Genomic DNA, 26,547 nt, shown 5'->3' with positions numbered 1-26,547 from the left:
ACTTTCAAATGGATCCCCCTCGAACACAGAAAGACCCTCACTCACGCCCTGGTCACCAGCAGGCTCGACTACGGCAACACACTCTATGCCAGAATAAACAAAAACCTCAACCACAAGCTACAGAACATCCAAAACGCTGCAGCAAGACTGGTCCTCAACCTGCCAAGCACTGCCACATCTCCCAGCACCTGTGCACAGTCCACTGGCTCCCCATCGAAGCTAGAGTGTCCTTCAGGATGCTAACCCACACTCACAAGGCCCTCCACGACACCGGACCAGCATACCTGAACAGCCGACTCAAATTCCACGCACCACAAAGGACCCTACGATCAGCCCAGCTCTCCAACGCCGTGGTCCCCCGCACCAAACAGACCAGATCGGGATACCGCTCCTTCTCTTTCCGCGCAGACAGAGCCAGGAACGACTTTCCGCTCCACCTCAGACAGACAACATCTCTCCCTATCTTCGCAAGAAACCTCAAAACTTGGTTCTTCGCCAGACACCCTCCTTGATGGACTGGAACCTGCGAGCCCCCCACGCCCCTGTGCCTTGAGACCCTTACGGGTGAGTAGTTGTGCTTTACAAACACCTGATTGATTGATGATTGATCCCCAAGATGGCTGCTCATGTAAACTCATCCGCAAGATGGCTGCTCAGGTAAACTCAACCACAAGATGGCTGCTCATGTAAACCCATCCGCAAGATGGCTGCTCAGGTAAACTCAGCCACAAGATGGTTGCTCATGTAAATTCATCCACAAGCTGGCTGCTCATGTAGACTCATTTTCAAAACACCTGCTCACATAAACTCAGCCGCAAGATGGCCGCTCAGGTAAACGATTCCGCACAATGGCTGCTCATGTAACCTCATCCACAAGATGGCTGCTCATGTTAACTCAGCCACAAGCTGGTTGCTCAGGTAAACTCATTCATAAGATGGCTGGTCATGTAACCTCATCCACAAGATGGCTGCTCATGTTAACTCATCCACAAGATGGCTGCTCAGGTAAAGTCAGCCACAAGATGGCTGCGTATGTAAACACATCTGCAAGATGGTTGCTCATGTAAACTCATCCACAAGATGGTTACTCATGTAAACTCATCCACAAGATGGTTGGTTGAGACAGAATTCCTTTTGGCTGCATAGTACATTGCCTACATCCTGTTCTTGGACACTTTGGCATTAGCAGTGTTAGGCCTCAGTTAGCTTTGAGCAGGGCTTTTTGTGCAGTACCTTGAGGCATCTGGAGTAGGGATTTCTTGAATTTTTAGGCACCTTTCCTAGCTTTTGGCTCAAGTGGTGGAATACCCTTCCTTCCAAGCCCTCGAGTCGTACTTTAAAGGCATCCGAAATTCTATAGTCCTCATGGTTTCTTTTGCTTTATATATACAACACATTGTTACACTCTCACTACCACAGGCTTGCTCATACTTACAGATGCTTTATCTGACATGCTCACATATTCGCCATGAAACTAGGCTTCCTAAGGAGTTTATAAACATCTGTATCTCAAGAGATGCACCTTGATTTTGGAACTCTGAGCTCAGCACATCAAATTGACCTGTTTCAACTCACAAGCCAACTTATTGCTGATTTAAATGATTTTAAGTAATTAGTACTTGAAAACACCTTCAGCCCCAGCATTGGGAACCATGTAGAAATGTTGATGTTTACCTTTGCTTTTTTTCTTGGTTGGTGAGGGCCTGACTTAGCTGCAATATAGGGCAGATCAGGACATAACTGTAGATTTGCTCAAAGGTCATAGAGAGCAGACCGGGACAAAGCTATGGATTTACTCAAGGACATAACTGTAGATTTACTCAAAGGCCATAGAGAGCGGACCACAACATAACTGTAGATTTACTCAAGGACCTTAGAGAGTGGACAGGACAGGGTTGGTTATCTTCCCTCTAGGGGTATAAGACAATCGGGGTGAACCAGAGAGTGGAGGGAGACAGGGGCCACGGAGTCTGCAGGGTGTTATCCATTGACATGCTGGGTACCAGTAGCACCGCATCAGTGTGCGAGTGCTCTGTGCGGACCGGGCTGGTACCTGTCAATCGTGTAGCAGTGCGGAATGAGAGTGTGTAAGTGGGAGGGACAGATCACGGACCGCCTGTCCTTCACGACACTGGCCGGCGATGCCACTTTATATGCTGATTTCATGCCAAAGCACCATACCTTTAACATTGAGTTTACCCATATGGCTCCGTGTCGTGGTGCTGCTAAAACTTGTTCTATTTTCAAGTACTTACACATCTTTGACATCGTTGTGATCCGGGGTTTCCCCTCATACTGTGTGGGACTGTATTATCAGGGTTGTTAGGGTGGGTCTGGAGTGGATAATGTGTTGCACCACATAGGGGTGCTCCCTCTCTCTAGTGGGGTGGGGCGGTTAGATTAGTAATTTTCCACAGTGTGCATACTATTGATGTCATAACGATACAAGTGGGCCTAGTACTGGTAGTAATATTTCCAAATGTGTTCATGCCCAAAAGTATGTGATGGTCAGGTCATAATGATTAACTATGTGTGTTGAATATAAATTTCATCCTTTTTTGTGACGCTCAGTGTATTTTTCGTGTGTGACTGCTGTGCCTTTGCTTTATACATTGCCTCGGAGGAAAGCCTGACTGCTCAGTGTTAAGCTGCCAAAGGGTGGCCACAGATTACACAGTGAGTGTAATCATTCACCCTTTACATGATTGGTAAGCTCTGCCTGGCTGGGGGAATCCCTTCAGCCAACCAGAAAATGCAGGTTATAACAATAGCATGCTTGTAAATTCTTGGGAACAGAGGGCAGCGCAGGATTAAATATTGTAATTGTATTGTAATTGGAATATATATAGCGCTTACTACCCCTGACGAGGCATCGAAGTGCTTTTTTGGTGAGTAGCACGCTACTCCGGGTCCCATAGAGGATTAGTGTTGAATTAGTATAGTGAAACATGCAAGTAAATTTTGTGGATAGGTTAGAAATCACAAGACAATGGGATGGTGTGGGGAGGTTATGCCGTGTTTGGGTCAAGCCTATTGCCCTAGGTGGTGTAAATATGTGCTAAGTATTAGATGAGAAAATCTCACCCACAGGTTGTGGCATGCATGTGTGGGAAAGCAATTTCCTTCCTCCACAATAGAGTATGATAAACCCTAGTGAAGGGTTGCTCTAGCCTCCTGGTCCTGGCAGAAGGAGGCGCCCTCTGTAGTCACACAGTCCTCAAGAGGTGTGCCGGCATTTTTGTTTACATAGTCCTCCGTCAGCAGTATCTTTGCCCTGCATTCTGTTTCCAGCAGTTGTATATTTCAGGTGTTTTCCCTATGTCAGTTTGTGACATTTGTTTCAACAGGCTACCGCATTGCTTTGTTTGAAACTGCATTTAAAGTCCCCTGTATCTGAATTATATACTGTATTTTTAAAAAATCAGATACTGAAATTAGAACTTTCTTTGCAATGTACCATTTGCTTTAATTGTATCACCTTACCTAAAGCGCCGGGATATTCTTTTTGAGTAACCGTTGCGCTATACAAGAAAATAAATAACATAACATAACATAACATTATAGGTACATTTGATGTTTCAATATGAAAGCATCTGTTCGTAGCAATACAGTGCCGGGGATTCAGATGCTCTGCATACTCCCCCCATCTATGTTTGGGGTCAGACGTTTGCAACTTGTTTTTCCAGTCACAAGATGTGCTGTGACCCTCCTTTAGTCCACAGTGCCCTCTGGGCACCTTCTCCATGTTCGATTGTTGGTTAACCCCTTAAGTGCTGCTGACGGCCAATGGTCGTCAGCAGCGTTACCTCCCCAGTGCTGCGCACGACCATTGAACGTCCATTCAGCACTAGTTCTAATGGACAGCGCAGCACTGGGGAGAAATGTTTACACGCAGCTAAGGTGTTAATGAACATTCTTGATAGACCTAACACCACACTGTATTACACAATATGTGCAATAAAGTCTGCTGTTGCTTTACACATCATATACAATTAATCTTTTCAGTGGTTGTTATAAGTTCTTGAGAGTTCAAGAAATCCTAAGCTTTACAGGAGCACTACCTCAGGAAATTACCACTGTACTTAAATAACCTTTGAACATCAGCTGATATCTGGCATGGTGCAGCATTGATAGTGTAATATTAATTGGTAAATACACAACCCACCAGTCCCTCATGACCCAGCGGAGAGTGGCCGAGGCTCCCCCGCCTCATCAGTCGCAGGGGTAACCAAGCACAAGGGACATTCTCCTGGCTAGCCAAGCCTCCCGATCCAAGAACCCAAGATCGGGGAGGCTGGCATTGACGTGGCTCTCCTATGCCAGGAACTACGCAATGTGGTGGAGTGTGCGGTGAGCACTGAAAGCCGCATTTATGATTTGAATGACTCTGTCTCCACTCTAAAAGCAAAGGTAACCTGTGTAATGATGGCATCCCATAATCTGGAGATCTGGGCTGAAGATGCAGAAAATAGGACCTGGCAGAATAATCTTAGGTGTGTGGGATTTCCCGAAGTTGCTGAGGGAAACTCCACACCATGCAGACTTTTTAGAGAAGTGGGTCCTATTGTGGGTTACCGAGGGGCATTTGTCCTTCTGTTTTGCGGTGGAGTGAGACCATAGATCGCTGGTAGCAGTTCCTCTACATGGAGCACCTTACACAATCACTTATAGTGAAAATCTTGAACTATAAAGATAGAGATGTGGTCCTACACTTTGCCCGTGAGTTGACTCCTTCGAACTTCTAATCATCCCTGATTACACTTGTATTATACAGCTTCAGCGCCTGTCCTTTGAAGTTGTAAAACAAAATCTGAAAATGATGCAACTGTACTACATGCTCCTGTTCCATGTCCATCTCAGTCATTCATGCCTCCAAATCCTACTTCTTTGCCACCCCCAAGTTGGCATGGGAATAGGCCACAGAGACTAGGCCCTTGCACAGTAATGTGTTGCTGACAAGGGCACTATTGGTGGAAACCGGCACATAGCCGGTGTCAACGGAACGGCCATGGCAAGCATGGCAGGTGAGTGGGGTGCTTCCTCCACTTCGGAGATGCCCAGTCCCTCATGGGAGCCCACAAAGAAAGCAGTGGCAGTGATTGAACCAGATCCCCCAGTGACATTGGAGGCGCATACAGCCACATCCTAGGATAAACAGGGAATACAGAGACTTGGCCCAAAGGGAGTCTCCTTTGATGAGCATCAGACTTTAATGTTCTCCTGAGTCAGCAGCATAGTATCCTTCTTCCTGTGGACACCTCTGTAGTAGGTAAGTGGTGTGTGTGTGCCCTGTGAGGTCGATCTTTTTTGTTTGTAGTCATGTTAAGAGGGCTACAGATGCTTCTGGGGGGAACTATGGTGTGAAGTGGGTGGTTGTGGGGAATATTTGCGGTGGTTTGCTCCGCTTGGAAGTAAGTGTTTTTAGTTTAGGTGAACTGCAACCTCTTGTCTTTTCCTTCTCACTGGACGACCACTTGGCCCTTACCCAGGTCCTATGGTATTTCATTGTAATGTCAGTTCCTAAGTTAATGGCATGGAATGTCAACACCTTAATCACCGCATTAAACAATTCCTGGGATTTGCGAAACACCACACGCCTGATATTCTCCTAAGACTAACCTCATTGGTACCTGATTCCCCTTTATGGTCCGATATGGATATGTAAGGGTTTCTGGGTCTGGCTATCCAAATCCACAAGCGCCGTCCCATAGTGGTCACTACTAGCGCTTCTGACCCTCAGGGTAGGTACGTCACGTTTGAGGGGATGATTAATGCTCAGGCACACAATCTGCTAAGCGCCTACGCACCTTTCAAACTCCCTGATACCACGCTAGACGCAATACAAAATGCACTGGCTGGGAACTCCGGAGGGGTCACCATTGTGGATGGAGACTTTGACATGCTGATGTCCCCCGCTGTGGATAGTTCAAAGGCATTGTTTGGTCTTCACTCTTGATTGCCTGTCTAGCAGATTGGGTAACTGTGTGACGTATAGCTCACTTGGCACCCTCATACACAAGCCCATACCCACACCTCTGCTGCTTATAAAACTAACGCACACATTGATTACATCTTCATGCCAGCCACAGATATGGCCCTTATTACTGATGAAGGGATCCTGCTGAGAGGCATCTCGGACCATGCCCCTGCTATCATCAACCCGGGCAGTGAGGTTCAAGAGAAGAACTCAATTTGGCGCCCTAACGTTTGGTGACTCCTGGGTAAGGCTGTGGTTGATGCAAGAGCTGAATGCTTTCCTACAACTTAATGTTGGGTCAGCGGGTCGTAGATGCAAGATATAGCCCGACCACACTTCCGTAGTCAGGACCAACAATGGCTGCTACAGATTGAAGGGCTTGAACTCCACGTCACACAGGCGGAAGAAGCATCAGAACCTCATCAATTTGCCCTGGGTTGGATCTCACTGCACCAGTTGAGTTTCGATGAGGAGCAACATTGCTGGATTGCCTCTCAGAGCAGAATATACGGCTGGGGCGACACATCAAGCAAGCTTTTATACTGGCTGTCCTCTTGCAGTCTTGTCGACAGAGTAATTCCTAGTATCCGATCCCGAAGTGTGGCCTACTCGCGGAGTCTGGTGGTATTCCAATGCTGGTCCACTGGAACCAATGAGGGTGTATGTCTCATCGGGGGACTCATCATTGCATCTAGGGGGTGCAGACAGCCACAGCATACCTTCATCTACTGCCAAGCTCTAATGCCTTTCTCCTCATAAAATTTTGACAAAGCTTTCGATTCTATTTACTGGACTCCCCCTGGGATGTACTGTCTCAGTTGGGCTTCAGAGTCCGGCGCATTAGATTTGTGCCATCTTTATACACAGGGGCACTGACTAGGATCCGGGTAAACGGGTCCCTCTCCCCGGTGTTCCCGATTCACCAGGGCCCCTCTCCTGTTTGCCCTTGCGACAGAACCCCTGGTGATGTGGGTCTATTCCAATGCGCCGATACAGGGCTTCTGGCAGAAGAGAGACATGGAAGAGGACCGCATTGCGCTATACGCTGACCATGTAGTCCTCTTTCTACATCAGCCCGTTGTGTCCAGCCTTGAGCACTGGCTATGCTAGCTCTTTACGGGCAGGCGTTCAGACTCCAAATTAATCACTTCAAATTTCTGCTGATCTCACTGATGGGATTCGATTGGCATTTCTCATCGAGGTGATGGATGTCAGACTTCTACTATATGCCCCTTCCTGAGTTACTGGCCAAGTACCACCTAAACCACTCCTTTTTCTTCCGCTTTCTAATGATTCATCATGCCTTGTCTTATCATCAACCAGCTCTGATGGAGGTCCCCTAGATTTGGCCCCATGGAGATCCAGCTCCTCTGGGGCAGGGTGGAGTTCCCTGATCTATCGCTCCCTGGTCATCTGCACCCCTGAGTTATTCCTGGCCCTCCGCACTCGCTGGGAGTCCTGAATGGGAGCGTTGGAGGATGGGGAATGGAGAGAAACGCTTATGGTGCCCCAGGAGTCAGTCATCTCCTGCCGGCTTCTTATGATCCAAGGGAATGTTCTTCATATACCATTAAGTACCATTGAGTTGGGTAACAATATACTTCTGTTATTTCAGCGCCAAGATGTCCGGTTGCTGGGGCGATTGTGCACTTTACAAAAACACCTGTTATGTGTATGTTATGTTATATGACCAATATGATTCCAGTGTGGTTGTGGAAGGTGGGTAAGCTGCCAACACCTGCTTGCCATAGATTTGGTGCAGACAACCCAGATTTTTCTCACATAAGTTGGCTGTGTCCCATTATACATTAATACTGGTCCAAACTCCTTGTCGGATGTGCTGAGGAGGGCGACTGACCGCTCGCCTTGGATCGAGGTCTTAGGCTTACTGGAAGAGTAGATGGAAAGAGTCTGAGAGATACTTGGAAGATTCGAGTACTCTGTTGGGAAGCGAGATATCACCTGGAACTGGACCTCAATGCCTGCCCCAGACCTGCCAGCCTGGCAACATGCCATGGACTGGCGCTCAAAGATGGAAGCGCCAGTGAATGCGGCCCCTGGCAGCCCACACAAAGGTCGTAAAATGAGGAGAAAATGTCAAGTTTCACCGTACTAATTCAACACTAATCCTTATGGGTTTCAGAGCAGCATGCTACTTGCCAAAAAAGCGCTTCAAAACCCCATTAGGGGTAGCAAGCACTATATAAATACAAACCTCTTTCCCTCTTCTATCCCGCCACCTGCCCTTCTCTACCCAAATACCTGAATAACATATCCACCACTCAAATTACTGCATATTTTACTATCCTAATTTTCAACACTAATCCTTTATGAGTTCCAGAGTGGCGTGCTACTCGCCAGAAAAGCGTTTCAACACCCATCAGGGGTAACAGGTGCTATATGAATGCAAACCTTTCTTCCCCTTCTACCCCTCCGCTATCCTTCTCACTCCAAGTAACTGACTAATATCCACCACTCAAATTACTCTCATATTTCACCATATTAATTCACCATTAATCCTTTATGGGTTTCGTGAGTAGCGTGCGTCAACGCCCCATCAGTGGTAACAAGCGCTATATAAATACAAACCTTTTTTCCTCTTCTATCCTTCTGCTATCCTTCAGAATCCAAATAACTGACTAACCTATCCAGGACTTAAAATGTAATTGCCTGTTTCACTGTAATAATTCAACACTAATCCTCTATGGGTCCTGGAGTAGCGTGCTACTCGCCGAAAAAAGCGCTTCAACGCCTCATCAGGGGTAGTAAGCGCTATACAAATGCAACTACAATACAATACAATATGATGGGAAAATTTTGGGTTCATTGGAATCGAATACGGATCCTTCTGCTGTTCCATGACGGGGGTAATCTCCTTTTTCCTTTAGTTTTGCTATGCTGGCTATGATTGCAGGTATGTTTTATATGTCTAAAAACCAAATAAACATATTTTCTCAAATCAAGTGTTATATCGTAAGAAGGGGCCTTATTTTCCCTTGTTTCGCAAGTGTAACTCGACCTTGATATTAGGGGGTTTACTATACAGACCGACAAAGGCATGGAATAAGTATACAAATAAATATGGGCCTCATATACAAAGAGTTTTAGCCTTTAGAAACCCTGTGTTTCAATCAGAGGGTGTGCAAGTGTACAAATCAAATGTAACAATTCGGAAAAGGTGTTTTCAAACCATTCGATAGGTTTAGAAAACCATCAGGAATCACTATGTGTAAGGGGAGTGTCATGGGCATTCCTTCAAATACTGATTCCTTATGGTATGGCATGTATGAATGTTTAAAAAAACATTTCTTTTTCACCACCACCTTAACGGGCGTGGTAACCCAAACCCAAAGGGGAAGAGGTCCCCAAGGGTGACCTTCCCTTCGAGAAGATTGACAAAAACACCTTTATGGAGTACCCAGTGATCTATGGCACCAAAGCCTCCCCCTGAATAAAAGGTCTGTGGATCTTTTAATTGTTTTTCTAAACACATCTCATTTTCTTTCAAGGAAGGAAAATGGGCCACAAATAAAAAGGTTATTGTCATATTTAAATGCAATCACAGGCATGGTGATCTGCTAAGCCCAGCAGGCCGCTATCGATGTGAGTGTGGCCAATCTCCGGGCATAGGTCGGTTAGCAAAATACCAATACCTTTGCTAGAAGTTGGTCCGCAAATTACTAGAATTTTCAGAATCCATTTCAGTCCATTCTAAATAAGAAATCGCAAATTGCACATTGTTTTTAGTTGTAATTTACGATGAACTTTCTTTGATATACCACTGTATCGTAGGAAGGTTTGCCAAGTAGAAGGTCGAATGTGAGACTGAACCTAGAGAGTAATTCACTTAGGACCAGATTCTCAAAAACAAAACAGCACAGACAGCCAAAAATGCTGCACTGCATTGTATGACGGTGAAGGGGAAGGAAAGTGCCAAGTCTACAGAGATACGGCTCTCCCCTCCCCTCTCCCTAGCACTGGCGCTGATTTGAGCTGCTGTGTTGCAGGCACACACGTAAGCGCCATAGTTGGAGAGTATGTGTCTGAGTCTAGCACAGGTTTTGTACAGGAAGGGTACCCTTGCAGTAAACATACTGTGGCTAGACAAGTTTAAAACCCCTTCCGACTTTCTAGCAGCACACATGGAAAGTCGAAAAGGAAAAAAGAAACGAAAACATTTCTTTTGTTAACGTCTGCTTTTCAGCGCCATTCATTTTTGCCAGAAAATCCTGTCACTTTGTATGACGCTGCATTGGCGCAATGCCCTGTTCCATGTATACAACACTGCATTGTAAATATCGTACCCTTTCACGCAGTTTTCTGCCTCAAAGGGGCCCTGCAATGGGCACCCACCACAACACCCATTGTTTTTTGACACTGCCCCAAATCTACAAGGATCTATAAACCTGAGGCCGTGCCAAAAACTAATACAATTGTGAAATAGGCGTTAGAGTGGCAAAACGAGAAGAAAGTCTTTTATTTATTACTCCTTGTTTTTTTTTCTTTCTATGTCTGCTGCATTTTGCAGCGCACTTAGAAGGACCACACCGCCTTTAATGATTGTTTATGTGCAGGAATGTGTCCCTTCCTGCACCTAAATAATCATCCCTACAACGCAGGCACCCCTGCACCATGGCGCAAGGGTGTCTGCTTTGCCGCTAGTCAGATTTTTTAGCGCCGGTGCAAGGGAAAACACAAGGGTCCATTTTGATGCTGCCTGCATGACAGGAGACACTCCGATCGTGACGGCCGACTCACTAAGGTTGGTTTACGGCACTTTGCCATTAATATTGGACCTATCTCATCTTGGTTGGACCGAGGTTCTCTTTGACTTGATTTTTTCCTACATCTGGTCTCATAATTAATAAGAAGGGTTTCCTGCAAGCTCGATTAAATAGCCAGTGAATGTGTAATATGATATCCTCTACGGCACAGACATCTTGCATAGCTTGACCCCACACCCTTCCATTCAACTTATGGAAATGGTTGTTTGTTAGCTTGACCTATAAAATAGATAAATGGATGGGAATACACAATATACCCTGCTGCTCTAACTTCCTGGACAGATTTACGTAATTTATTATGTGCAAATCAACCATACCCTGAAGAAGTCCGTGTTTATGGACGAAACTCATCGGCTGTTTTTAATCCTGTATAACTGATAGAAGAACTTTGAAGAATATATCTCCGGACGCAGATCTAATTTTTTCCTGGTTTGTACTTTGGTGGTGCGCCATTGCTTATGTTTAAATTGTGATATTCCCGCTCTGGCATTGCATTGTGACAGTGGGTGCGTCAACAGTGTGCACACGGATTTCTGGGTACTGCCAGTATATATTACATAGGGCTTGCGGGTCAGGTGCTGTGTTTTATAGGGTTCCACTGTCTAGGTCTATCTCTCACAAGGGTGAGCTGTATTCTTTTGAAAATCACATCCCCTGAATTTTTTAATTGACACAGCACCTCTAAATTGCTTGCAGAGCCATGCTGCATCAATTCTTTGTAAATATGCCCCCAAAATCTAAAGAGGGAGAGGTAGCCCGAGGTCATGAATATACAAGAGAGCAGCAGGCGCAGATGGTTCTGGGTGAGGGGTATCCCTTTTTTTGATAGTATGAGCTTGTTGCTGGATTGAAACAATCAGTACCCCATCCGCTATGGAATCACAAGGAGAACTGAGGGGGCCCACCAAGGCCCCACTTGGACCAATCCCCCACCCCCCAATTTGAAGGAAATTCAACAATTCTCTGAAGGATCTATGGAGCACCACAGCGCTGAAAGCAATTTTGCTGCGTAGAGCTGTGCCTATTTAAAAACACAGGGATGCATTGTATTTACAAAATTACATTGCTGTTCTCTCCCTTGCGCCAAGAGTAAAATGGCAGCCGTGTGCCAACCCTCATGTAAACTCAGCCGCAATATGGCTGCTCATGCACATTCATCTGCAAGGTGGCGGTTCACGTAAACTCACCTGCAAAATGGCTGCTCAATAAAACTCATCCACAAGATGGCTGCTCATGTAAACTCACCTGCAAAATGGCTGCTCATGTAAACTCATCCACAAGATGGCTTCTCAGGTAAACTCACCTTCAAAATGGCTGCTCATGTAAACTCATCCTCAAAATAGCTGCTCACATAAACTCAGCCGTAAGATGGGTGCTCAGGTAAACTCATCTCCACGATGGCTGCTCAGGTAAACTCATTCGCAAGATGGCTGCTCGCGTAAACTCATTCACCAGATGGCTGGTCAGGTAAACTCAGCCACATGATAGCTGCTCATGTAAACTCATTCACAAGATGGCTGCTCAGGTAAACTCATCCGCAAGTTGGCTGCTCACATAAATTCATTCGCAAGTTGAATGCTCAGGTAAATTCAGCCATAAGGTTGCTGCTCGTGTAAGCTCATCCGCAGGATGCCTGCTGAGGTAAACACAGCCACAAATGGCTGCTCATGCAGACTTATCCACAAGATGGCTGCTCATGTAACCTCATCCGGGGACATCATCTCCTGGTATGCCATTGCGTCCACCAACTACACCCTACTGGGAGACCTCAACTTCCACCTCAAAAACCAACTGGACCCCAGCACCACATCCCTCCTGGACAACCACAAAACATTGGACTCCGCCAGATCGTGACCGAACCCACGCAGTCAACAGGACACACCCTCGACCCCCTCTTCACAACAGGAAACTGCCACACCACCGAAATCCCATAGACTGACCATCGATGCGTCCACTTCACCTTCAGAACACCTGCTCCCATGAAGAAACTGGACTACAATCACTGATGAACACCTAACCTCATCACTCAGCAACTCCACCTCAACCATCGCGGAAAACGACGACCCCAACCCCGCAGCCCGAACTCTGTGCAGATGGATCACCGACAGCGCCAACACCATAGCCCCCTCAAGAAACACAACACCCATGCTAAGAAAGCTAGATGGTTCACCACCGAACTTTGAGAGTCCAGACGCACTTGCCACTGCCTTGAAAAGGCCTGGAGGAACACCAAATCTACAGAAGCCCACAACAATTTCAGAACCGCCACCAACGCAAATCACCAACTCATCAGAAAAACGACGAAAAAAGCGATTGAAGACAGAATCTCCACTCATGCACACAACAGCAAAGAAAATTTGACATCATCAAGGACTTCGCCCAGCCCACCAGCGAATCCACCGACATCGCCCCTCACAAGACCTCTGCGACAAACTCAGCACCTTTTTCCACCACAAAATCAAAACCATCTACGACAACTTCGATGAAGATAACCGACACACTGAACCCTCACCAACCACCCCGACACCCTGAAGCCAGCGATCAACAACTGGACAGCCCTCACCACCTAAGACACACTGAAGACGATGAAGTCAATCCACTCCGGGGCCCCCACAGACCCCTGCCCCCACCACATTTTAAACAGAGCCGCCGACACCATCTCACCCATGCTCTGCCACACCATCAACTGCTCCCTGGCAACCGTCTCGTTCCCTGACAACTGGAAGCACGCTGAGATCAACCCCCTCCTGAAGAAACCCTTGGCGGACCCCACCGATCTCAAAATCTACAGACCCATCTCCCTGCACCCGTCCCCAGCGAAAGTCATAGAGAAAGCCATCAACTGGCAACTCACCACATTCATCGAAGAGCACAACATCCTCGACTCCTTGCAATCGGCATCAGAAAAAAACACAGTACGGAAACCGCCCTCCTTGCCATAACAGATGACATCTGTACCTTACTAGACAAAGGAGAAAAAGCAGCCCTCATCCTCCTCGAGCTCTCAGCGGCGTTCGACACAGTCTCTCACCGCTAAGTAGACTCCATGACACAGGGATCCAAGACAAGGCCCTCGACTGGATCTGCTCCTTCTTCTTCAGCAGAACACAGTGGGTCAGACTCCCCCCTTTCCTCTCAGACCCTACACCTACCTCCTGCGGAGTCCCCCAGGGACCCTCCCTCTGCCCTAAGCTCTTTAACGTCTACATGGTTCCGCTCGCCCCCATCGTCAGAACCTACGGACTCAACATTGTGTCATACTCAGGTGACACCCATCTATCTTCTCCCTATCCAACGAACCCAACCTCACCAGATACAACTTTCGAGGAGGCATGGAAGCCGTTGCCAAATGGATGAAAAACAGCTGCCTACAACTAAACACAAACAAAACGGAAGTACTCATCATGGGCCCAAACCTAGATGCCTGGAACGACACCTGGTGGCCCCCGCCCTCGGAAGCCTGCCCACCCCCACGGACCATGCACGCAACCTGGGAATCATCCTGGACTCAGAGCTCAAAATGGACCGCCAGATGAACTCTGTCTCGTCCTCCTGCTTCCCAACCTCCGCCTCCTACGTAAGACTTTCAAATGGATCCCCCTCGAACACAGAAAGACCCTCACTCATGCCCTGGTCACCAGCAGGCTCGACTATGGCAACACACTCTATGCCAGAATAAACAAAAACCTCAACCACAAGCTACAGAACATCCAAAACGCCGCAGCAAGACTGGTCCTCAACCTGCCAAGCACTGCCACATCTCCCAGCACCTGCGCACAGTCCACAGGCTCCCCATCGAAGCTAGAGTCACCTTCAGTATGCCAACCCACGCTCACAAGGCCCTCCATGACACGGGACCAGCATATCTGAACAGCCGACTCAAATTCCACGCGCCCCAAAGGACCCTACGATCAGCCCAGCTCTCAAACGCCATGGTCCCCCGCACCAAACAGACCAGATCGGGAGGCCGCTCCTTCTCCTTCCGCAGACAGAGTCTGGAACGACTTTCCGCTCCACCTCAGACAGAAAACATCTCTCCCCATCTTCGCAAGAAACCTCAAAACCTGGTTCTTTGACAGACCTCCTCCTTGATGGACTGGAAACTGCGAGCCCCTCACACCCCTGTGCCTTGAGACCCTTACGGGTGAGTAGTTGTGCTTCACAAACACCTGATTGATTGATGATTGATCCCCAAGATGGCTGCTCATGTAAACCCATCCACAAGATGGCTGCTCAGGTAAACTCAGCCACAAGATGGTTGCTCATGTACATTCATCCACAAGCTGGCTGCTCATGTAGACTCATCTTCAAAATACCTGCTCACATAAACTCAGCCGTAAGATGGCCGCTCAGGTAAACGATTCCGCACAATGGCTGCTCATGTAACCTCATCCACAAGATGGCTGCTCATGTTAACACAGCCACAAGCTGGCTGCTCAGGTAAACTCATTCACAAGATGGCTGCTCATTTAACCTTATCCACAAGATGGCTGCTCATGTTAACTCATCCACAAGATGGCTGCTCAGGTAAAGTCAGCCACAAGATGGCTGCTTATGTAAACACATCTGCAAGATGGTTGCTCATGTAAACTCAGCCACAAGATGGCTGCTCATGTAAACTCATCTACAAGATGGTTGCTCATGTAAACTCATCCACAAGATGGTAACTCATATAAACTCATCCACAAGATGGTTGGATGAGACAGAATTCCTTTTGGCTGCATAGTGCATTGCCTACATCCTGTTCTTGGACACTTTGGCATTAGCAGTGTTAGACCTCAGTTAGCTTTGAGCAGGGCTTTTGTGCAGTACCTTGAGGCATCTGGAGTAGGTATTTCCTGAATTATTAGGCACCTTTCCTAGCTTTTGGCTCAAGTGGTGGAATACCCTTCCTTCCAAGCCCTCGAGTAGTACTTTAAAAGCATCCGAAATTCTATAGTCCTCATGGTTTCTTCTGCTTTATATATACACCACATTGTTACACTCTCACTACCACAGGCTTGCTCATACTTACAGATGCTTTATCTGACGTGCTCACATATTTGCCATGTTACTAGGCTTCCTAAGGAGTTTATAAACATCTGTATCTCAAGCGACGCACCTTGACTTTGGAACTCTGAGCTCAGCACATCAAATTGACCTGTTTCAACTCACAAGCCAACTTATTGCTGATTTAAATGATTTTAAGTGATTAGTACTTGAAAACACCTTCAGCCCCAGCATTGGGAACCATGTAGAAATGTTGATGTTTACCTTTGCTTTTTTTCTTGGTTGGTGAGGGCCTGACTTAGCTGCAATGTAGGGCAGATCAGGACATACCTGTAGATTTGCTCAAAGGTCATAGAGAGCAGACCGGGACAAAGCTATGGATTTACTCAAGGGCATAACTGTAGATTTACTCAAAGGCCATAGAGAGCGGACCACAACATAACTGTAGATTTACTCAATGACCATAGAGAGTGGACAGTACAGGGTTGGTTATCTTCCCTCCGGGGGTATAAGACAATCGGGGTGAACTAGAGAGTGGAGGGAGACAGGGGCCACGGAGTCTGCAGGGAGTTATCCAATGACATGCTGGGTACCAGTAGCACCGCATTAGTGTGAGTGTGCTCCGTGCGGACCGGGCTGGTACCTGTCAATCGTGTAGCAGTGCAGAGGGAGAGTGTGTAAGTGGGAGGGACAGATCACGGACCGCCTGTCCTTCACGACACTGGCCGGCGATGCTACTTTATATGCTGATTTCATGCCAAAGCACCATACCTTTAACATTGAGTTTACCCACATGGCTCCGTGTCGTGGTGCTGCTAAAACTTGTTCTATTTTCAAGTACTTACACATCTTTGACATCGTTGTGATCCGGGGTTTCCCCTCATATTGTGTGGGACTGTATTATCAGGGTTGTTAGGGTGGGTCTGGAGTGGATAATGTGTTGCATCACATAAGGGTGCTCTCTCTCTAGTGGGGTGGGGCAGTTAGATTAGTCATTTTCCACAGTGTGCCTACTATTGATGTCATAACGATACAAGTGGACCTAGTACGGGTAGTAATATTTCCAAATGTGTTCATGCCCAAAAGTATGTGATGGTCAGGTCATAATGATTAACTATGTGTGTTGAATATAAATGTCATATACATCCATCCTGTGTTAATCCTTTTTTGTGACGCTCAGTGTATTTTTCGTGTGTGACTGCTGTGTCTTTGCTTTACACATTGCCTCGGAGGACAGCCTGATGGCTCAGTGTTAAGCTGCCAAAGGGTGGCCACAGGTTATACAGTGAGTGTAATCAGCCACCCTTGACATGAGTGGTAGGCTCTGCCTGGCTGGGGAATCCCTTCAGCCAACCAGAAAATGCAGGTTCTAACAATAGCATGCTTGTAAATTCTTGGGAATAGAGGGCAGCGCAGGATTAAATATTTTAATTGTATTGTAATTGGAATATATATAGCGCTTACTATCCCTGACGAGGCATTGAAGTGCTTTTTTGGTGAGTAGCACGCTACTCCGGGACCCATAGAGGATTAGTGTTGAATTAGTATAGTGAAAAATGCAAGTAAATTTTAAGTTGTGAATAGGTTAGTCAGTTATTTGGATTCAGAAGGATAGAGGAGGAAAAAAGGTTTGTATTTATATAGCGCTTGTTACCCCTGATGGGGTGTTGAAGGACGCTACTCCGGAAACCCATAAAGGATTAGAGGTGAATTAGTATGGTGAAATATGAAAGTAATTTGAGTGGTGGATATAAGTCAGTTAGGGGCATATCATCAAGGACCGGCAATAATCATCGCTAAGCACACTTAGCGCTAGGATAATAATCGCGGGGTAACGTGGAATTGTATCGCTGAGATAGGGTGCTATTAGCAACGCTTATCTCAAAAGCGATAAAATTCGAAGCGCTAACTGCCAAATGTGAAATTATTGCTGGAAACCCAGCGATAATCTCACAAAGTTTGGCGATAGCTTGCTGATAAGGTAAGGCATACCTAGCCATGATATCCACCTTACATAGGATATCATGGCTAAGTCAGTCTTGAAGCAGGCGTTTAAGGAAAGTAGCGATAACCTCTGTTATCGCTACTTTCCTCGTCGCACTGCAGGTTAGTGTGCCCATTGATAATCTCTAGTTTGGTCAGGACAGGAACACCCACTTTGCATCTCATTAGAGATGCAAAACTGGCCGTTCAGAAAACAGGCGCTAAAGCAAGGTTTCATGCGATAGCGTGACCTTGCTGATTAGGCGATAACATTATTGCTGCTTTTTATCGCCTCGTTGATGATATGCCTCTCACTTGGAGTGAGAAGGATAGCGGAGGGATAGAAGGGGAAGAAAGGTTTGCATTCATATAGCACCTGTTACCCCTGATGGGTGTTGAAGCGCTTTTCTGGCAAGTAGCATAAAGGAATAGTGTTGAAAATTAGTATAGTGAAATATGAAGAAATTTCTGTGGTGGATATGGTATTCAATTATTTGGATAAAGAAGGGTAGGTGGGGGGATAGCACGCTACTCTGGAAGCCATAAGGATTAGTGTTGAAGTAGTATAGTGTAACGTGAAATTAATTTCAGTGATGGATTTGTTAGTCAGTTATTTGGATTGAGAAGGGTTGGAAAGGGGTAGAAAAGGGAAAAAGGTTTGCATTTATATAGCGCTTGTAACCCTGATGAGGTGTTGAAACGCTTTATTGGCGAGTAGCATGCTACTCTGGACCCCATCAAAGATTAGTGGTGAATTAGCATAGTGTATATTTATAGGTCTCCTCTCTATAGTAGCAGGCCTACTCCTTGGCCCGAGGGAACACAATGTCACGGTGTAGAGCTAATGAGGACATGCAGAGCAAACCCCAGCATAGATGGAGTTGCACTGCTTCACAGTAGCTGCAGGGCCCTTCCCTGGCAGAGAGGGCAAACATGGCAAAGTTTCAGTACTACTTCTTTCTCTATGTACTGTGTGAAAGAGGAAACAATAGGTGACTTACCACGGAGGTCGAAGTAGGTGATGGTGTACTGTGCCACTGCAAGAAGGAAAATAGAGCGTCAGAGTGTGTAACGTACACATATAAACAAACACAGCGCAAAAGACTTGATGGCAGTAATCAGAGAGCCAGCACTGCCCAAGGCTGCACCCAGTAGCCAGTCTTCACTGGGGCAGCACTGGCCAAGAGTACATCCAGAAGGTCAGTCTTCTCAGGGCCAGCACTGCCCAAGGGTACACCCCGAAGGCCAGTCTTCACAGGGGCAGCACTGCCCAAGGGTACAGCCGGAAGGCCAGTCTTCACAGGGGCAGAACTGCCTAAGGGTACAGCCGGAAGGCCAGTCTTCACAGGGGCAGCACTGCCCAAGGGTACAGCCGGAAGGCCAGTCTTCACAGGCGCAGCACTGCCCAAGGGCGCACCCTGCAGGCCAGTCTTCACAGGGGCAGCACTGCCCAAGGGCGTACCCTGAAGGCTAGTCTTCACAGTGGTGGCACTGCCCAAGGGTTCACCCTGAAGGCCAGGCTTCGCAGGGGCAGCACGGCCCAAGGGCACACCCTGAAGGCCAGTCTTCACAGGGGCAGCACTGCCCAGGGGTACACACTGAAGGCCAGTCTTCACAGGTGCAGCACTGCCCAAGGGCGCACCCTGCAGGCCAGTCTTCACAGGCGCAGCACAGCCCAAGGGCGCACCCTGCAGGCCAGTCTTCACAGGGGCAGCACTGCCCAAGGGCGCACCCTGAAGGCCAGTCTTCACAGTGGTGGCACTGCCCAAGGGTACACCCTGAAGGCCAGTCTTCACAGGGGCAGCACTGCCCAAGGGTACACCCTGAAGGCCAGTCTTCACAGGGGCAGCACTGCCCAAGGGTACACCCTCAAGGCCAGTCTTCACAGGGGCAGCACTGCCAAGGGCACACCCTGAAGGCTAGTCTTCACAGGATCAGCACTGCCCAAGGGCGCACCCTGAAGGCCAGTCTTCACAGTGGTGGCACTGCCCAAGGGTACACCCTGAAGGCCAGTCTACACAGTGGTGGCACTGCCCAAGGGTACACCCTGAAGGCCAGTCTTCACAGTGGTGGCACTTCCCAAGGGTACACCCCGAAGGCCAGTCTTCACAGGATCAGCACTGCCCAAGGGTACACCCTGAAGGCCAGTCTTCACAGGGGCAGCACTGCCCAAGGGTACACCCTGAAGGCCGGTCTTCACAGGATCAGCACTGCCCAAGGGTACACCCTGAAGGCCAGTCTTCACAGTGGTGGCACTGCCCAAGGGTACACCCTGAAGGCCAGTCTTCACGGGGGCAGCACTGCTGTTGTGTCTTTTCGCTCTTTTTATTCCCGACCCAGGCCGACAAGAATAAAGTTGCACACCTACTTTGGAGTTCGTTTTAATCACATTGGTCACATTCTTTTCACCCACTGTGCACTCTGCTAGCTGCGCCACCCTGCCTTTGCCGTAGGGTGTTCTACCATATACTTAAATATCTGAAGAGCTCCGCCTGATGAGAGAGGAAGTTGTAGCCTGCACCGTAGTTTGCTGTAACGATGTGAGGAGAATGACGACTCTCAAATTAACATGCATAGAGAATCTTGATTTCATTAAAGACAACTGAGGCTACCATTATGCAATACTCTTTTATTTCTGCCCCAACATACAGCTCTTTATAGAATATCAACACATCACAAAGCAAACAGAATGTTCAGAATACATAAATATCTGGAGCACAAGACATCCTCCTCTTTTAGGCTGCAATAAAACAGAAAAATAACTTCTTCTTCTGTTGACGAACTTCACAAAGCATTGTCTGAAAGGAACCATAGAACTCCAAATTAATATACGATAATAAAAAAGGGTCAATGCAGAAACATTAAACATTCGATACAATCTTCAATATTACATCATATTTCTTTGCATCTATTCTGCTCACCATTACTTATACCCTCTCCTCAAGGGTGAGGAGGGTGGGATAAAGCTACCTTTAAAGAAATGAAGATTCTCTATAAATGTTAATTTGAGAATCGCCATTTCATTACAAGACCGGGGGCTACTAATATGTATTTTCAAAGCCATCCAATGCCACACAACTTACATATTTCACAGTTCTTAGATAGAGCAAGACCTCTGACCTCTTAGTCAAGGAAACTGCACCCCCCTTGAGCAGCTCCATTGTTGCACTGCTGCCTTTTGTCTGTCTGTGCATCGTTGTGCCTTTTTGTGCCTTCTTTTCTCCTTGTACCTTTTAGTGCCTCTCTCTGTCTTTTTTGTGCCTTTTTTATCTCTCTTTGTGCCTCTTTTCACTCTCTTTGCCGTTTGCGGTTTCTCTCCCTTCCCCACCGCTGCTGCCCCCGAAGCCCCTCCCCCTGAGTCTTCCCGCCTCCCAGCTGCTCTCCACCCCCAACCCCTACTTAATGGCAGGCACTGGCGAGCCAAATACAAGCCAGACTGTGCCCATCAGTGACCCGACCGTGACCAGAGCCAGGGACCCTGGTCCTCCAACCACCCACCGATATGACTCAGCATCCCTCGACGCACTCAGCCCCAGAAGAAACAACAACTGCCAGCTGTTGCTGCCGAACACCATCCAAGGCCAGTTCTGCTGCTGACACTGCCACCGCACCTTAACCCACCTCCAGATCCCCACTGCTACATCCAACCCACCGGACACCAGCGAGCCCAATTCCCTGAGCTGCATCCTCCTCAATGTACGCTCCCTACACAGACACGCTGTAGAAATCTGGAACCTCTTCAACAACCTATCGCTGACATCGCCTTTCTCACACAGACCTGGACCAATGCCAGCTCTGCACCCAACATTGCAATCGCCATCCCCGATGGGTACAAGATCTAGAAGAAGGACTACCCCATCGTACACAAAAAAATCCCTCCGACTCACTACAGCCAGCACGAATGGCTCCTCGTCTCCCATGGAACACCTCCACGTCCAGATCCAGACCAACACCAGAATGACTCTACGAAGAACCCTCACCTACAGACCTCCTGGACTGCACACCACTTTCACCACAACCATCATAGACCTCATAGCGCTCCACGCCCTCACCTCCATAGACTGCTTACTGCTCCGAGACCTAAATTTCGACCTTGAAAATGTCAGCGATGCCAATTCATTGCCCTCCTGGACAACCTTGCCAACATCGGACTGAAACAGCTCATCACCACCCCACCCACAAGGCAGAACAGACCCTCGACCCCATCTTCGCAGGAAAAAACAACATTCGCTTCAGCCTCACTACGCATCCCTCCTGGATGGGCCACCACTGCATCCATATCTCCTTTTCAAAACCAACCGCACAAAAGTCTACACCATGCCCCCACGCAGGAACTGGAGCAAGATCACGGAAGAGCGCCTCAACTCCGCCCTCAACTGTGCTCTCCCACCCACCACGACCAACGCCAACTCTTTAGCCAACAAACTCCGCAGATAGATCACCGGCTGCTTAAACACTCTCGCCCCCCCCAGAACTCCAACAGACAGCGCACCACGAAAGCCACCTGGTTCACAACGGACCTCCGAGAATCCAAGCATACAAGCAGATGACTCAAGAAAGTATGGAAGAACAGCAAAACCTCATAAGCACACACCACCTACAAGACCGCTATGACAGAACACCACCAACTCATAAGATCCACAAAGAGGAATTTCACCCAGGACAGAATCCTCTCCAACTCCCGCCACTCTGAGGAATTCTTCAGCATCCTATAAGAATTCACCAAACCACTCAACAAAAACTCCGACGTCCCTCCCTCCCAGGACCTCTGCAACAAACTGGGCTCCTACTTCCATCACAATATTAAGTATGGGCGTAAAATCCGTTTCGCGGGCGAATTTGCAGATTTTTGACGATTTTGCGATCCGGGAATCCCGCGAATTTACCCAATAATCCGCAAATTCGCAAGCTACGAATTATTTTGCTTAGTCGCGCTTGAAAAATACAATATTCCGCGCGCTGCGTTAACTTACCGTGATTCTGAGTCCGCCGAGTTGTTTTTCTCCAGGTTTTGCGTGTGCTGCGCCATTTTCAATCTTGCTGCGTGATTTTCGAACTCAATTACGTTATCGCGTGCACGGCGAGAGTTTGACAACGCGAGTACGTCATAAAGGCCTGTGATGGCGCGCAGCTGACTTCCGGCAGGAGATTTGAACAGCTCGCGTTCCCGAAATTGCAAAAATTGCAATTCTGCACAAGAAATCCACCGCAGGAAGCATAAACCTTGTGAAAATGAGTTGACATTTGGGTGCTTTTTGGTGCAGGAGTCCATTTTTTGGGGTGGGGTGGGAGGAAGGAAGTGCCTCAGAGTCTCCAACTTCCTGTTCCTGTCCAGCAGGCTCCTCCCAGTGCTTTGTGCATGTACTGGTCACTTTTCATTTGGCTGTGTAGCTGGAAGGATTACTTTCTGTGACTGCTGCTGGATTTGTATTTGAGGACTTTTTGGACTTTGGATCACTTTTGGACTTGAGATTTTACAAGTAAGTTGGTGTTGTTTGTTTGGGGCATTGCAATTGAGGCAACTACAGTTCTAAAACTTTTTTCACAACTTTAACAAAATATATATTGTGGTGGGTAGCCACAGTGTCCAGTAGGCCCAGGGTTAGTCATGGGTGCATGATACAACTGTTTCTGTGATTTGTTTTTTAACTTAATTCTCATTTATGTCATGGAATTTTATCTCACTGTTATATATTGATTTTTTAAAAATTTTGGGGTGCCTGTAAAGTCTCACTAGCCAGTAGGCCCTGATGTAGTGAGTGGTGCATGGGCCTAGTCTTTCTGTGGGGTGTCTTGAATTTAAACATCATTGAGGGCATGGATGGCATGGGATTTTGGTGATATTTGAGTGTTTTTCGACATTTTGGGTTGTTGTTGGGCCTGACCATGTGGGTGGGGGCCATTTTGAGGCCTGGTACAGGCAGGGCCTGGCCATGTGGTGGGGGTAAAGGGGCCATTTTGAAGCCAGGCAGTGTGCTCAGGCCTGCACCCAGTTTGCCTTGCTTTCAACCATTATGCCTAGGGGTACTCAGTGGTGCATGGGCCTAGTCTTTCTCTGAGGTGTCTTGAATTTAAACATCATTGAGGGCATTAATGGCATGGGATTATGGTGATGTTCGAGTGTTTTTCGACTTTTTGGGGTGTTGTTGGGGCCTGGCCATGTGGGTGGGAGCCATTTTTAGGCCTGGTACAGGCAGGGCCTGGCCATGTGGTGGGGGTCAAGGGGTCATTTTTAAGTCAGGCAGTGTGCTCAGGCCTGCACCCAGTTTGCCTTGCTTTCAACCATTATGCCCAGGGGTACTCAGTGGTGCATGGGCCTAGTCTTTCTCTGGGGTGTATTAAATTTAAACATCATTGAGGGCATGGATGGCATGGGATTGTGGTGATTTTTGAGTGTTTTTCAACTTTTTGGGGTGTATAACTGATGTTCCTCTGGCTTCCATTGCTTTTAGGTACACAAGAGAAACACCAGTGCCAGGAAGAAGTCCTGCAGTGGTGTGTGCAGCACAACGTCACGTGACGTCACGTGTGGCCACAGACAAGAGAACTCTGCAACTCGTGCAACTGTGGCCTGATGTTCTGACATCTCAAGAAGATGGCCCCAAAGAAAGTTGGCTGTAGCGCCTCAGCGAAAAAAGTTGATAGTGCCACTGCCAGTAAGAAGGAGCAGAAGAAGTAAGAGGCACCACCTACCACGGAGACTGGTGTGCCCGCCGACAGCTTTTTTGGGGAAAAAAACTACTCCTGCAGCAGCAGCGGTGTCTGCCGGGGACCAAGCTGGAAGCAGCACCTCCGCTTCATTGGGCTCAGTGCCACCACGCCAAGTTAGGTCCAAGACCACCATGAGTGCTGCTGCGGCAGCCATTTTGGTTGTTGAATCACCATCGACCAGTGATCTTGGCTCATCACAAGAAAGAACCATCCAATCAACGCCGGGTGTAACTCAGCTGATGAGTGTTCAACAACCAAAGCCACAAACACAGGTGGAACTAGTACAAGCGCAAGTACATGGGCAAGGAGAGGCGCAAGTACAGCCGCAAGGAGAGGCGCAAGGAGAGCCGCAAGGAGAGGCAAAAGTAGAGCCGCAAGGAGAGGCGCATGGACAGGTGCATGGATAGGTGTGACTAGAGGTTCATGTAGCGGCACAACTGCCTACAACGCTTGTTCCTCCAGAAGTAGGGGCACATCAGGAAATTGATATTCAAGAGGAGGTATCATCCGAGGAAGACACTCCTCCTGATGATGATCTATTGCCTTTCAGATCCCCAGCAAGAAAAAGGTCAAGGAGGGCTACTAAAAGTTCTTCTTCAAGCCCCCTGCCTTCTGATGAACTTGTTGCTGATTGGAACCCACCAATGCAGTCTGAGAGTAAGTCACGCCATGAGTCGACAAAGGTAGCTAAGCCTAAAAGGAAGGCTCCCGCAAAGCTTCGACTTATGGCTGATGACGACGAACAAGAAGTGGTGTCTCTGCTGCTGATGAACAGTCTGACGATGACCCAGTCATCACAGCCATCACTCCAGCCCCAGCAGGCATGCAGCAGACAGACATTTTCCCCTAGCCCGAACGGCTGCTGAGCGGGATATGGGCGGCGTGGCACTGGTACTACCACCGTTAACTACAACACCAACACGACCTACAGCTTCCATCTTTTTTAGTCAGAAGGGCCGGCATGGACCTCCATCCAGCTCGACCTCAAGTAGTGGTGCTGTAAGTGAACAACAGAAATGAATTTAGCCACGCCCATCCTCCACTTCATCTGGCATTGAAAGTCAAAGTAGCACCTCCACCTTCAGCAGACAACACCAGTCCCCAGTTTGGGACTTCTTTACTGTTAGAGCAAAGGTGGAAAACATGGTCGTTTGTTCGATTTGTAAAGTATTCGTTAGTCGGGGTAAGCTTGGTACCAACTATGGTACCGGAGGCCAGAGAGGTCATCTCAAGCAACACCACACTATCATTTGGGAAGCACACATGAGGAAGATCGAGGAAGGCCAAAGAAAAACAAATCCAAATGTATCCCTTGATATTGCATCTGATGATGACGAGAATCTGATCGTGCAGGGGGGAAGTGAAGTAGCGACAGACATTTTTTCTGGTACACCCAGTTCTACTGGCAGCAGCACTGCATTGGTATCGCCCACACCCGCTACCCCTGCAACATCTATGTGGCACACTAAGAGTGTTGGAGAGACACCAATGCGAAAAAAACTACATCAATGGGCCTAACTGGTTTGAAGGCGTCATCATCATCATCATCAGGTAAAATGATCCAGCCCACCATTCGCGGAATGTTCTGGTCAGAGGCGCCATTTGAACGCAACCACCCAATGGTACGTCTGTATAACGCGAAGCTGGCTAAAATGCTAGCGCTGGACCTTCTCCCTTTTTCTTTTGTGGAAGGGGTGGGGTTTTTAGAATTAGTGGCAACAGTCTGCCCTAAATGGAAGGTATCTAACCGGTCCTATTTTGCCAGAGTTGCTGTTCCAGCACTACATCAAGATGTGCTGGAGGTGATTGGGGCAGCTTTGCAGAAGAGTGCTGGTCACACTATCCACTTGACAACAGACATGTGGACCAGTTGCCAAGCCCTTGATTACATGTGCATCACTGCACACTGGGTCTCTTTTGCAGGGTCTTTTGCAGGGGTTAGAGACAAGTCAAGTGCAGTTGTTGACCTGGACACAGTTTTTCAAGCTACTCGGAAACATGCAACATTAGCCATGTTTGCCATGGAGAAAACTCATACTGCAAAAAACATTTTGGATGAGTTTAACAGTAAGGTCTCTGAATGGCTGCAACCAAGAAATCGCA

At 47.7% G+C, this 26,547-nt stretch overlaps 1 protein-coding gene across 1 annotated transcript in view; it reads right to left on the bottom strand.

Annotated features, from left to right (window-relative positions):
* LOC147736631 (glutathione S-transferase P-like) overlaps positions 1 to 26,547 on the bottom strand; it is a 166,423-nt gene that overhangs the window by 117,444 nt on the left and 22,432 nt on the right. The window contains exon 2 of the mRNA XM_086953395.1: positions 18,735 to 18,770. Within this exon, the coding sequence (XP_086809521.1) occupies positions 18,735 to 18,770 (36 nt within the window). The remainder of the gene's footprint in view (positions 1 to 18,734; positions 18,771 to 26,547) is intronic.

Source organism: Lissotriton vulgaris, chromosome 1_2 (assembly GCF_964263255.1).
Source record: "Lissotriton vulgaris chromosome 1_2, aLisVul1.2, whole genome shotgun sequence".
Classification (NCBI taxonomy): Eukaryota; Metazoa; Chordata; class Amphibia; order Caudata; family Salamandridae; genus Lissotriton; species Lissotriton vulgaris.
This window is presented reverse-complemented; position numbering and strand designations above follow the sequence as displayed.